The sequence below is a fragment of the Podarcis erhardii genome (genome assembly GCF_964252035.2).
Source record: "Podarcis erhardii genome assembly, chromosome: 14".
NCBI classification, from domain to species: domain Eukaryota; kingdom Metazoa; phylum Chordata; class Lepidosauria; order Squamata; family Lacertidae; genus Podarcis; species Podarcis erhardii.
This window is the reverse complement of record NC_138503.1, coordinates 50300259-50314009: the sequence shown is the minus strand read 5'-3', so window position 1 is coordinate 50314009 and position 13751 is coordinate 50300259. Positions and strand designations below refer to the sequence as shown.

At 46.2% G+C, this 13751-nt stretch overlaps 1 protein-coding gene across 1 annotated transcript in view; it reads left to right on the top strand.

Moving 5' to 3' along the window:
* Positions 1 to 13751, top strand: part of INTS1 (integrator complex subunit 1) — an 83941-nt gene that overhangs the window by 46655 nt on the left and 23535 nt on the right. The window contains exons 28-34 of the mRNA XM_081839469.1: positions 1587 to 1685; positions 2532 to 2656; positions 4572 to 4826; positions 7962 to 8121; positions 9299 to 9439; positions 12928 to 13108; positions 13231 to 13354. Coding sequence (XP_081695595.1) covers positions 1587 to 1685; positions 2532 to 2656; positions 4572 to 4826; positions 7962 to 8121; positions 9299 to 9439; positions 12928 to 13108; positions 13231 to 13354 — 1085 coding nt within the window. The remainder of the gene's footprint in view (positions 1 to 1586; positions 1686 to 2531; positions 2657 to 4571; positions 4827 to 7961; positions 8122 to 9298; positions 9440 to 12927; positions 13109 to 13230; positions 13355 to 13751) is intronic.

The following is a 13751-nucleotide window of genomic DNA, read 5'->3' as shown; positions in this document are numbered from 1 at the left end:
TGGTACCCCGCAAGACGAACGCCTCGCAAGACGGAAAACCCGCTAGACGAAAGGGTTTTCCGTTTTGGAGGCGCTTCGCTAAACGAATTTCTTTGCTTCGCAAGACGAAAATGTCTTGCGAGTTCCTGCGGGTTTTTTCCCCTCCCCCCCCCTTTTCCTAAGGCGCTAAGCCGCTTATCAGCTGATCTGCTGATAAGCCGCTTAACAGCTGATCGCTAAAAGCCGCTAAACCGCTAATAGCACTAATCCGCTAAGCTGTCAATGGGCTTGCTTCGCAAGACGAAAAAACCGCTATACGAAGAGCGGAACGGATTAATTTCGTCTTGCGAGGCACCACTGTATGTGTATAAGAAAGAAAAAGACTCCTATGTTGAATTTTTGTACAGTGGACGCTCAGGTAGCGAATGTGATCCATGCAGGAAGCACGTTCGCAACTTGCAGCACCGCATGTGCACACGCGCAGGTCGCGATTTGCAGCTTCTGCGCATGCGCAAGCGCCAAAACCCAGAAGTATCCAGTTCCGGTACTTCCGGGTTTGGCGCAGTGCGCAACTCAAAATCGCACAACCCAAAGCATCTGTAACCCAAGGTATGACTGTATATTGATTTTATTAGTGTTCTTATTATTCAGCATCAACCTTCTGGGCATGGGTCATATTATACGGGCAGGTTTGTTTGTGCGTATCATAATCTTCACAACCTTCTGCCTTTCAGCTGTTTTTGGCTTCAACTACCATCATCCCGGGACGCGGGTGGCGCTGTGGGTAAAAACCTCAGTGCCTAGGACTTGCTGACCATAAGGTCGGTGGTTCGAATCCCCGCGGCGGGGTGAGCTCCCGTCGTTCGGTCCCAGCTCCTGCCCACTTAGCAGTTCGAAAGCACCCCTAAGTGCAAGTAGATAATAGGTACCGCTTTATAGCGGGAAGGTAAACGGCGTTTCCGTGTGCAGCGCTGGTGCTGGCTCACCAGTGCAGCTTTGTCACACTGGCCACGTGACCCGGAAGTGTCTTCGGACGGTGCCGGCTCCCGGCCTCTTAAGTGAGATGAGCGCACAACCCTAGAGTCGGTCGCGACTGGCCCGTACGGGCAGGGGTACCTTTACCTTTACCTTACCCTCATCCCCTGGTTTGTTAGCAAGAGCTGATGGGAGTTGGAGTCTCAGTGGCATCTAAAAAGCATCACACCCACCAGCTCTTTCTTGCAACATTAAGCAGGGAAGCACATTTCCCCTGTGTCTTAGCTTTCCATGGGACACTTTCTGTTCCATTCAGAGCACACCATACATTTAAAGTGCTATGATCGCACTTTAAACTGTCATGGTTTCCCCCAAGGAATTCTGGGAGCTATAGTTTGTTAAGGGTGCTGAACACGGCCAGCCAGAAGTATATGGGAAAGCTCACAAGCAGAACCTGAGCTCAGCAACCATCTCCCCACTTGCGATTCCCAACAGCTGATCCTGTCCGCACAAGAAATTCCCTAACTCCAGCCTTATACAATTAACTCCAGTGCCCCCTAGTGATTGAACTGTATGACAACACTATCCACTGTCCCTGTTTTTTTTCTTTTTGGCGATTTGTTCTCTTTCAGATTACATGGCTCACCTGGTGGAGGTCCAGCATGAAAGAGGAGCTACTGGCGGACAGACATTCCACTCGCTGCTCACTGCTTCTATCCCATCTCGCCAAGGTATTCATTCATTTGTTCATTCATTCATTCGTTCTGCGTGCTCTTACATGCCACTTTCTGTCACAAAGTAACCTCAAATCTGCTTGCATAAAGTGCTCAAAACAGAATAAATAGAAATCCTAAAATGCAACTTTAAAACCACAGTGATAAAGCTGTTACACTCAAGAAGCAATACAAAAAAAGAGACTAAATGTGGTTTCGCAGCGGCAGCAGGGGACGACAAAAATGTCTTCACTGTGTGGCGAAGTTCCAGCGATTTATTTCCTCTCTCCCCACATTTTTAAAAATTGAATTTTAGTAGCAACAGGTGGCTTACAGAAATGAAACAAAAAATTGTTTTAAAACAGCTGGTTTTTGCAGTTGCCAATAGGACTTAAATGAATCGGTAACAAAACACTCCAAGAAGGTGTGGTCTATGATTACAGAAGGCAACTACAACCGGGAAGGGCGGGGTATAAATAAAAATTTATTATTATTGTTATTATTGCAAACTGATCTCACAACCACTGTGCTTTCTGTGCTGCCATCTTATCTGCCCTCCTTGACCTTGGGCTGATCAGATGTAGGCTTTCCAGCAACACTGAGTCTGTTAACTCTCTCTCTCTCCCAGTTCTGCTTCGCCTAACTGTTCACCCCCTGGTTCTTCCCAACTGTTTTCTGAACTATGTCCCTCTGCAAACCATTGTTCCAAATCTATACTGTCCCACTGCTGCTGGGAAGATTCAGGATCCTGATCAGGGGGAGGGGGAGGCTCCCACCATTCCTCCTCAGTGCCTCCCTCGTCTGCACGTGACAGGTTCTTGAAAAAGCCCCACTCTCAAGATTTCCCCATTATTTTCTCCTCAGACAGCGATGATTCTCCACGACCCAAAAGCAGCCTTGAGACTCCACAAGGGCAGGGCAGGATCCGCGCTTTGGCCCAGATCCGAGTTCTTGGTCCAGACGATGACTTGGCAGGCATCCTCCTTCAGGTAGGGACCCTGTTCCTTACCCCCCCCCGCTGTCAGGAGCTTGTCCTACACTCAGGTAGGACCCTGGCAAGGACACATGCCCAACTGGCATGTTCTCTCCCTCCTGGTCTTTCGTTCGGGAGCTTTCTTCTGCCCAAACATCACAGCGACCAATGCCTACAGACATCGGCACACTTAGGGATCCGCAGAGTCTTTGCAGCTTGTGTAACAGATCTCAGCAACTCAGCATTTTGGCTAATCTACTTTATTTACATATAAACACACATGGAGCACTGCAACATCACTTCCTCTAACATCAGACAGCAAAGAGAAAAAACAAAGGACAATAGTCCCACTTCACGGAACACAGTAACACAAACATCCTGTCTCCGTCACTTCCCACTCTGTGGAGTCAAAACATATACTGTATACAACAATCTCGTGATTGCAATCATGGAGCAGGAATTATAACATCCACAACCCGACTTTGTTTCTTAGGCTGCTTTGCATGTTCTTCCACACTGTCTATCTCTCTCTGGCAAAACTGCAGGCAGTCTCCACCACAGAATTATTGTTTTGCTTATTTATTGCAGTTATTAGTCCCTTTTCTTGCACAAAAAGTGTCCCACAATGACTTACAAAACAGTACAAAATGTTAAAACCTTAAAATGCACGTGTGCATATAAGAGACAGGTCTATGGCTTCCCATACTCTGAAAGAGGCCACAAATATCTAAACCCAGTTTCTGAACAAACATATTCCTGTCAACATGCTGGTTATCTCTCTCTCTCTCTCTCTCTCTCTCTCTCTCTCTCTCTCTCTCACACACACACACACACACACACACACACAAACACACACACAACCCATGATTCCCCATCACTCCATTTTTTTCCTTCGTTGAAACCTTTATTAGCTGTTCTTCAGCCTTGCCTCTCAGACCGACAAATGCCATAAGGCAGTGAAAGACAACAGGTGATAGATTCCCTAAGACCGCAGTAACAAATGGCAACTGCTGAAAATCTGGCATTAAAAAAACGGGGTGGGGGCCAGAACTTCATTATGGCCCAGGCAGATTTTTTTTTTAAAAAATGGAACATTTTTATCTGGCACAAAATGGAGAACAAAGATGGTGCCAGGCAGGCTTCCATGGAAGAGGAGTTCTACAGAAGCAAGGCCACCACTGAGAAGGCCCTGTGTCTTGTCATTGCTTAAATGCAAATGGGTATGGAGGGCAGAGGGATGTGGGTGGCGCTGTGGGTTAAACCTAGGACTTGCCAATCAGAAGGTCAGCAGTTTGAATCCCCGCGATGGGGTGAGCTCCCATTGCTCTGTCCCAGCTCCTGCCCATCTAGTGGTTTGAAAGCACGTCAAAGTGCAAGTAGATAAATAGGTACCGCTCTGGTGGGAAGGTAAACGGCGTTTCTGTGCGCTGCTCTGGTTTGCCAGAAGCGGCTTAGTCATGCTGGCCACATGACCCAGAAGCTGTATGCCGGCTCCTTCGGCCAGTAAAGCGAGATGAGCGCCGCAACTCCAGAGTCGGTCATGACTGGACCTAATGGTCAGGGGTCCCTTTACCTTTACCTTTATGGAGGGCAGACTTTGGGGCAGCAAATGCCATGGGCAGATGGGGTTTTGGGTTTGATAAAACCTTTTGGGCCCTCCCCATTTCCTTCTTACCACCAGCCCCTTCCCAGTGGGTCTCTTTCCCCGAAAGTCCATGGTTCCTTTTTATTTTCTCTTTGACCTTTTCCACTGCGCCGAGATCTGCAGAAACCCAGGCATTGTGACTGGGAGAAAAGGAAGCAAACATCTGCTCCTTTGATGCTCTGTGTTGCTTTTTAAAATGTAGAAACCTGGAAACCTGTGTTTTTCCTAGTCTGGAAGCAAATGCAGCTCCCTCGCTTTTCTGACACCTTTTTCGCACCTCGGGCAGCTCTTTCCGTTGACTCCAGATCCCCGCTGGCAGAACTCGAACCCGCGCCCCCTTTCCTTGGCTCTGCAGCAGGCACTGGGGCAGGAGCTGGCCCGGCTCCGCCAGGGGAACGACGCCACGCCAGGGACAGCGCTGAAACTCCTGCAGGCGGTGGCGGCCCTGCTGAACTCTCCCCATGGCGGGGCACTGGTGATGGCGATGCACCGGAACCACGTTGCGTCTTGTCCGATCATGCGCCTGCTGTTCCAGTGTCAGGTGAGGACGTCTGTGGGTGGAGGGGCCCAGGTTGTCATACGAGGCTGCCGGGTAGCTCAGTTACAAAACAGCAGCAAACAAACCTATGGTCACATAAAGCATCCTCAATAAACACACGAGACATAACCGGCTGTGTTCTTAGGTAAATAAGGTATGCTATTCGTAGTATCAAATTTCAGCAGAAGTAACTCATAAAGTTCAACAAACGAACAAAGCAGAAGACCCAGTGGATCAGATCATTTTCTAGTCAGTTCATGCATAAGGTCCATCCGTGTTATGGCGTCTATTCCACCTGTCTGTCCATAAAGTTCAAACAATCCGCATGAAAGGTTGTTACACTTCCACAAAATACATATGGTATGTACAGTTAGTTATTGTTATTTTTGCTGTAAAATATGTGAGATCATAATATTGTATTTATTTGCATTACTTAGTGCTTTAACTACTGATCATAGAATCATAGAATCATAGAGTTGGAAGAGACCACAAGGGCCATCGAGTCCAACCCCCTGCCAAGCAGGAAACACCATCAGAGCACTCCTGACATATGGTTGTCAAGCCTCTGCTTAAAGACCTCCAAAGAAGGAGACTCCACCACACTCCTTGGCAGCAAATTCCACTGTCAAACAGCTCTCACTGTCAGGAAGTTCTTCCTAATGTTTAGGTGGAATCTTCTTTCTTGTAGTTTGGAACCATTGCTCCGTGTCCGCTTCTCTGGAGCAGCAGAAAACAACCTTTCTCCCTCCTCTATGTGACATCCTTTTCTATATTTGAACATGGCTATCATATCACCCCTTAACCTCCTCTTCTCCAGGCTAAACATGCCCAGCTCCCTTAGCCGTTCTTCATAAGGCATCGTTTCCAGGCCTTTGACCATTTTGGTTGCCCTCCTCTGGACACGTTCCAGTTTGTCAGTGTCCTTCTTGAACTGTGGTGCCCAGAACTGGACACAGTACTCCAGGTGAGGTCTGACCAGAGCAGAATACAGGGGCACTATTACTTCCCTTGATCTAGATGCTATACTCCTATTGATGCAGCCCAGAATTGCATTGGCTTTTTTAGCTGCCGCGTTACACTGTTGCCTCATGTCAAGTTTGTGGTCAACCAAGACTCCTAGATCCTTTTCAGATGTACTGCTCTCAAGCCAGGTGCCACCCATCTTGTATTTGTGCCTCTCATTTTTTTTGCCCAAGTGCAATACTTTACATTTCTCCCTGTTAAAATTCATCTTGTTTGTTTTGGCCCAGTTCTCTAATCTGTCAAGGTCGTTTTGAAGTGTGATCCTGTCCTCTAGGGTGTTAGCCCAGGACGGCGAAACAAGGCCAATATTCCGGAAATCCTTGTCTAGACTCTGTGAAAGGATTTTGTGGAAGTGTAACAACCTTTCATGTGGATTGTTTGGACTTTATGGACAGACAGGTGGAATAGACGCCATTACACGGAAGGACCTTATGAACTGACTAGAAAATGATCTGATCCACTGGGTCTTCTGCTTTGTTTGTTTGTTGAACTTTATGAGTTACTTCTGCTGAAATTTGATACAATGAATAGCATACCTTATTTATCTAAGAACACAGCCGGTTACGTCTCGTGTGTTTATTGAGGGTAGCTCAGTTGGCAGGGCATGAGGCTCTTAATCTCAGGGTTGTGTATTCGAGTCCCACGTTGGGCAAAAGATTCCTGCCTTGCAGGGGGGTTGGGCCAGACGACCCTCATGGTCTGAATTCTGCAATTAAGGGTGGGCAATAATATCTGGCTTTCAGGATCGCAATATATCGCCAGCTAAATATCGCAATATACTGAAATATCATGATGTCGGAAATAAGGATGGAGCTATATAGCGGCATTGGCTGGCTTCACAGTTTTTCCTGTATCGTGATTTTTACATAGTACACACACACAGACACACACATTAGGGCTGGGCAATGTCTCAGTTCACTGTCAAAAATCGGTTTCATCATGGTAACTGTTTCATAATATTTAACACGGCGATATATCACGAGTCACAATGTGCATTTGTGTGCTGTTAAAAATCGTGAAGCCAGTCGTTGCTTCTTTCATTATTCCTTCTGTCCCCATTGCTCTACTATAAAAGCCAGTACGTTTCTGAGCACAATTCAAAGTGTTGCTGCCGACCTTTAAAGCCCTAAATGGACTCGGCCCAGTATACCTGAAGGAGTGTCTCCACCCCCATTGTTCTGCCCGGACACTGAGGTCCAGCGCCGAGGGCCTTCTGGCGGTTCCCTCACTGTGAGAAGTGAGGTTACAGGGAACCAAGCAGACGGCCTTCTCGGTTGTGGTGCCTGCCCTGTGGAGCACCCTCCCATCCAATGCCAAGGAAATAAACAACTACCAGACTTTTAGAAGACATCTGAAGGCAGCCCTGTTTAGGGAAGCTTTTAGTGTTTAACAGACTACTGTATTTTAATACTTTGTTGGAAGCCGTCCAGAATGGCTGGGGAAACCCAGCCAGATGGGCGGGGTATAAATAATTTATTATTATTATAAATATTATTATTATTATTATTAAAATAACAGTTGTAATAATATGTTAAAGGTAAGTAAAAAACCCTCTCCATTTTAGTCCCCTACGTAGAAGCCATTTTCAGGACATGATCCCGTTCACCTCTACATAGTTCCATCCTTATTTCAGACATCATGATATATTCGCATATCGCAATGTTCAGCCAGTGGTATATCACAATGTTGAAAGCCAGACATCGCTCAGCCCTAACATACATCATGATTCGTGATACATTGCCTGGTCAAAAATTATGAAACCGATATCACATTATGGACTTCAGACCGGTTTTGGATGATATATCAATATATCGCCCAGCCCTAGCTATGATTTTGTTAATCTATGATCTGTGTGGGTAGCTGGAGTCTGGCACATACAAACAACCAGGTGGTTGTTATTGCATATTAATTAATCTATTAATTTCCCGCATGCCACCTTACCAAGCATTTGTGGTGCCAAAGGCGAAGGCTCCAGTTAGACTTCTAGTAGCCCTGGCTTCAAGACCACCCTGGCGACTTAGCAGGAGGAAATGTAAGCTCCTCTGGTCTGCCGTTCTCTTGCCTTGTCCCTTCGCTTTGTTTTCTGCCTGTAATCCCACCTGTTCCCTTCTCCAGCGTTCCGTTCCCCAGGACACGACCTTCTCCTCGCTGTTTTTCAAAGTCCTCATGCAGATGTTGCCGTGGCTGGAGAATCCAGCTGTGGAGGAAAGGCCTCTGCGGACCCAGCTCAAATCCTTCGCTGTCCAGTATTCCTCCAGACACCGGATCAATGACGGTAAGAGGAGCGGTTTGGGACACCTGGGGGGGGGGACTCGGCACTGCAGGCTGCTTGGGGCAGAGACCTTCTTTGGGGCTTATGCCACCCTGTAAAGCTGACAGGGTCTCACTCGGTGGATTTGATTTGAGGCAGAAAGGCATCTATACAAGCAGACTACGAGCTTCATCCTGTCAAGGAAAATACATTATCATACTCCACAGCTGGGTGGATTTGATTAAATCGAATTGATTTAAATCACGATTTAAATCGCTAGCCAGTAAGACTTGATTAAATCACTAGTCAGTAAGACTTTATTTAAATCTTTTTTTTTTTTTTTTTTACAGAAAGACTCATTCTTGCTGGTATAATCTTAATATTTACAACCAGATGAAGGTTTCCTGTTTGGAATAATAAAATTTCAGAGTAGTTTTTACAGTTATATCAAAAATTACTGATTTGGTTATACGATTAGAAATACATTGACAGATAATTATGAAATCATGGTGAGGTTTAATAGGTTTACTGTTTATATTTGGAAAACTTTTCCGCGGTACTTTATTGGAAGGAGAAAAATAATCATTTCCTCAATAACAATTTAAACAATTTATTTAACTAAAACAATAACATTATAGCATATGTATCCATGTTTGTTAACTGATGTGGTTAAACAATTTTTTGAAACGAAATCCTTAGACTGAGTTTTAGCCGATGTGAAAAACTTGAAACAAATCCTTATAGCCTCTGGACTATAATGTAACTTAAATAGCAAACTATACTTAGAAATATTTTCCCTCCAAAAGTATTTTATTTTTAAAATCCAATTTATATTTTTAAAAAATCCGATCTAAATATATAAAATATCTGATTTTAAAAAATAAAATCTGATTTTTTTGATTTATTTTTTTTTTAAAATCATTGATTTTTATCCACCTTGGTCTCCCTGCTGCTAGCAATTATGCTGCAGCATCCTGCGCTAACCACAGCTTCCATTTCATGGGCATGGGAGGCCCCACATATACCTCAGAACTTGTGTCAGCTCTCCAAGTTTATCAGGCAGAGGCCTTTCCCATCAGCCGTGACCTTGTAACAGAAGGTGGTAGGAATCGAACTCGGGCCTGTCTGTAGTCAAAGGGCCTGCGCACCCATTGGGCCTGGCTCCTGAGCGATCCTTTATTTCCTCTCTTCTCCCTGGCAGTCCGCGGTGGATTCCTGCACCTCGCCGAGGCTCTGGCTTTCCGCCGGGATGCTGACGTCATCGGCCCGACCATCTGCGCCATCATCACCACCTTGAAGTCTGGAGAGAAGTATAACGTGGAGCCTGAGCTGGTCAGCAAAGGCAAGACCCGTCTCCCTTCCTCCTTCCTCCGATGAAGCAGCACCAACTGCTCTCCTGCTCCTCTTCTTCTCCACGGGCAGCTGGGAAATGGGTGTTCTGGGCCAGACAAGCACTGACTCTTTCCTCCAGCATTTATGCGTCATTTGGTGCAATTAGGTCCTGCCTCTCTTCTCGGTTGGGATTCAAGGCAGCTTCCAACATTTAGAAACTGCACTACAAAATGCACTATTATAATACGATTAGTATCTTATGCAAAGGTTCAGATTTGAGGGTTTGGCCTATATGCGAAACTGTGCATAATTTTTTTTAATTTTCATAGATCTTTATTGAAACTTAACATATATATATATATATATATATATATATATATATATATATATATAATAACCAAAATTCCCAATGATTCCCTCACATAAAACATAATATCTAAATTACAACAGCTGCATAATTATACACTTAATTTTAAAACCCACCACCCTACTTCCCTCCACAGCAATTCGACTTATTTTATATTTCTTTCTACCTTTTCCCCCTTGCATTCTATAATAATAAAAATCCTTTGCTTCAGGATGAGAACAGAAATCGTGCTCCGGCGTTGCGGCAGCAGCAGGAGGCCCCATTAGCTAAAGTGGTGCTTCAGGTTAAGAACAGTTTCAGGTTAAGAATGGACCTCCGGAACAAATTAAGTACTTAACCCGAGGTACCACTGTAATCTTTGAAATACTTCCACTCCATTCTTAACTTTTGATTTGATTGATATCTTATAATTGAAGTTAATTTTGCCAATTCTATATACGCACTTAATTTACAAATCCACTCTTCCTTTGTTGGTGTGTCCTGAGATTTCCATTTAGTAGCAATCACTACCCTAGCAACTGTTGTTGCATATAAAAAGATTTTTTTTTCTTATGTGGTATGTCTTTGCCCACCAACCCTAATAGATAAGCTTCAGGATTTTTTATCAAGGTTTTTTTTCTGGCATTTTCTTAAGTTCCTCATGTATTATTCCCCAAAACTTCTTTATTTCCTTGCAACCCCACCACATATGAATCACCGTATTTTTCACTCTATAGGACGCACTTTTCCCCCTCCAAAAATTAAGGGGAAATGTGTGTGCGTCCTATGGAGCGAATGCAGGCTCCTTGGCTTCAGCGATAACAACGTGAAGCCTCCAAAGTGCAGAGGGAGCGCTCCCTCCGTGCTCTGGAGGCTTCGCGTTGCTTTCACTGAAGCCTGGAGAGCGAGAGGGGTCAGTGCGCACCGACCCCTCTCGCTCTCCAGGCTTCAGGGATAGCCGCCTGAAGCCTCCGCAGTGCAGCGGGAGCTGCTGCTGCACTCCGGACAGGCTTTGGGTTCCTTTTGCTGAAGCCGGGAGAGCAAGACTCTTCTGGCTCAGTCAAAGGAACCCGAAGCCTTTGGAGCGCAGTGCGAGTTCCCACTGCACTCCAAAGGCTTCAGGTGGCTATCCCTGAAGCCTTCAGAGTGCAGCAGGAACTCACGCTGCGCTCCAAAATCTTTGGGTTCCTTTTGCTGAAGCCAGGAGAGCAAGACTCTCCTGGCTTCAGCAGAGAGGGAGAGCTGTGCAGCGTCCCTTCAGCGAAGCGGGAGGAGAAATGGAAGGGGCTCGGTTTCTCCTGCCCCTTCGTTGAAGGGGCGCTGAGCAGAGAGGGGGAGATTTTTTTTTTCTTGTTCTCCCCCTCTAAAACAAGGTGCCTTCTATGGTCGGGTGCATCCTATAGAGCGAAAAATACGGTATCATTCCAGGGTGAAACGCTGCATACTTGAGCTGCCCTCTTGGAACCGCCGCTGCATGGGCATCCTTACAGCTCTGGGATGTTCTCATGAGATCTCACAGGGCCGTCTTGAGTTTCTGTGAGATCTCTCGCAAGATCTCGCACGACTGTCTCCAGGCTTGCAGAGCAGGTGACCCTGGAGGACCTTGCCCAGTAAGCAAGGTCGACCTCTTAAAAGCTCTTTTTGTGCCGGGAAAACCTTGCGTGCATTTAATTTGTACGATTTCAACCAGCCAGCCTTGCAAGGTTGAAATCACACAAGTTAAGTGTGAGGTGCAATTGTATTGAAAATAATTTTTTTAAAAAAAAAACTGGTTGAAAATGATACAGTGGTGCCTCGCAAGACGAAATTAATTCGTTCTGCGAGTTGTTTCATCTTGCGATTTTTTCGTCTTGCGGAGCGTGGATTCCCTGGGTATTAACGGTTGTAAGAAAAAGGAAACAAACTCGCAAGACGTTTTCGTCTTGCGAAGCAAGCCCATAGGGGAAATCGTCTTGCGAAGCAACTCAAAAAACGAAAAACCCTTTCATCTTGCGCGTTTTTCGTCTTACGAGGCATTCGTCTTGCGAGGTACCACTATAGTTAAAATACATCACATTCAGAACCAGCTGCAGGAACACCACAGCAATGCTGTAGAATGGAGCGTGAGAGGCAGCAGGGATTTTAGTGTCGCACAGAGCTGAAATCGGAGAGCCCAAAGGCCGCCATTGCTTGGCACCCAAGGCATGAAGTGCTGAGAATCAAGGAGCGTGAAGCTACTTCCTTTCCTCGCTCAATCCGTTTCCTGCCTTCCCTAGCTAGTTCTAGCTAAGATTCTCCTGTGCACCTCCTGCGGTTCCTATTCCTTGTTTTTCTGTTTTCGTTTGCCTCCATCCATAGCACAGCTTCAGGGACAGGTCACGCTCTAGATCAGCATTTCTCAACCTGTGGGTCCCCAGATGTTGTTGAACTACAACTCCCATCACCCCTAGCTAGCAAGGCCAGAGCTCAGGGATGATGGGAGTTGTAGTCCAACAACACCTGGGGACCCACAGGTTGAGAACCGCTGCTCTAGATGCTGCTGGACTCCGACTCCCATCAGCCCCCAGTCAGCAAGGGATGATGGGAGCTGTAGTCCGGCAGAGTCTGGAGAGGTCCTCAGGGTTCCCAGCCTCTGCTCTGAAGGGCATTTAGTGCAAAGGTTTTAATTCAAGTTCTGGGAGACACGACCACCTTTTTCTCTGCCCGCGCTTCTGCTCAGTTTCTCATATATATATAATTTTATTAGTTTTTTAACATATCATTTTCAACAGTAATTAAACATACTTTTACATCTTATTCAATTTTTTTTGACTTCCATCAGTCCTGTCTAAAAATTTTCCAATCTAATCTCTTAGTATGCATTTCTTATTTTCCCTATTACATTTCAAACTCATAACCAATATCTCTATCTTTTTCTACTTTGTAACGCTTCGTATATTTCTCCTTACAAAACTTATTGTAGTCCTACTAGTGTAATTTGTTGATTACAGTTGCTCTTCAAATAATTCATATGCTTCTTCCAATCTTCTGTAAATCTCTGGTCCCGCAGGTTTCGAATCCTTCCTGTCATTTTGTCCAATTCTGCATAGTCCATTAATTTCGTCTGCCATTCTTCTTTCGTGCTTCCGCTCAGTTTCTTAACCGGCTTCTCTCCTTTCCCTCCATTTTGCCAGTCCTTCGAGGCCTGACAGAAACACACTCGCCATACCTGGAGGAGCTGCTGGCTTCCCTCTTCTCGGTTACCATGGAGATGCCATCCTGCTTCCCTGCCACGGGGCCCATTTCCGTGGTGAGCTCGCTGCTGCTCCAGGACAAAGAAGAGACCCCCGTGAAGAAAGAAACCGAGAACTGCAGGTGAGCTGCTGGCTGAGCAGGTACCCTCTGCCCTCCTTAAGACCTTGACAGGCTCAACCAGCTGCCGGCTGCCTTTCCTGTCGGTATTTTTCAATGTCTCTTTCCTCATTTTCGCCCGCCAGTTCCGAAACCTGCCAGCTGGGGCCTTCCTCTGGCCTGTTCATCGACTGGCTGGAGATACTGGACCCCGAAGTGATCAGCAACTGCCCAGATCTCCAGCAAAGGCTGCTCTTCTCCTGGAATAAGGTGAGGAGCCATCAAGCCTGGTGTACCTGTGACGTCAGGTGGCATCTCCAGCTCCCAAGAGCTGAAATTGCTGAAGAGATCCTAGTAGGGGCTTTCTTCCCATGTCCGGAGCTGCTGTCAGGGGCTGGACTGCGGAGGAATGGTGGGGGCCGCTGCCCCTTCTCCTAAACCTTCCCAAGGGCAGAAGGGCAGTATAGATTTAGAAAAGTGGTTTGCAGAGGGGCATAGTCCAGAGGGGGAAAGCTGGGGAATACTGGGTGAGGAACAGCTAGAAGAGGAAACACCAGGAGAGAGACAGACAGCAGATTCAGTGCCCTTGGAAAGCATTCCTGACCCCCCCCCCCCTTCGCCTAAGACTAGGCGGGCTCTGAGAGTGATAGAACAGAAAGCACAAAGC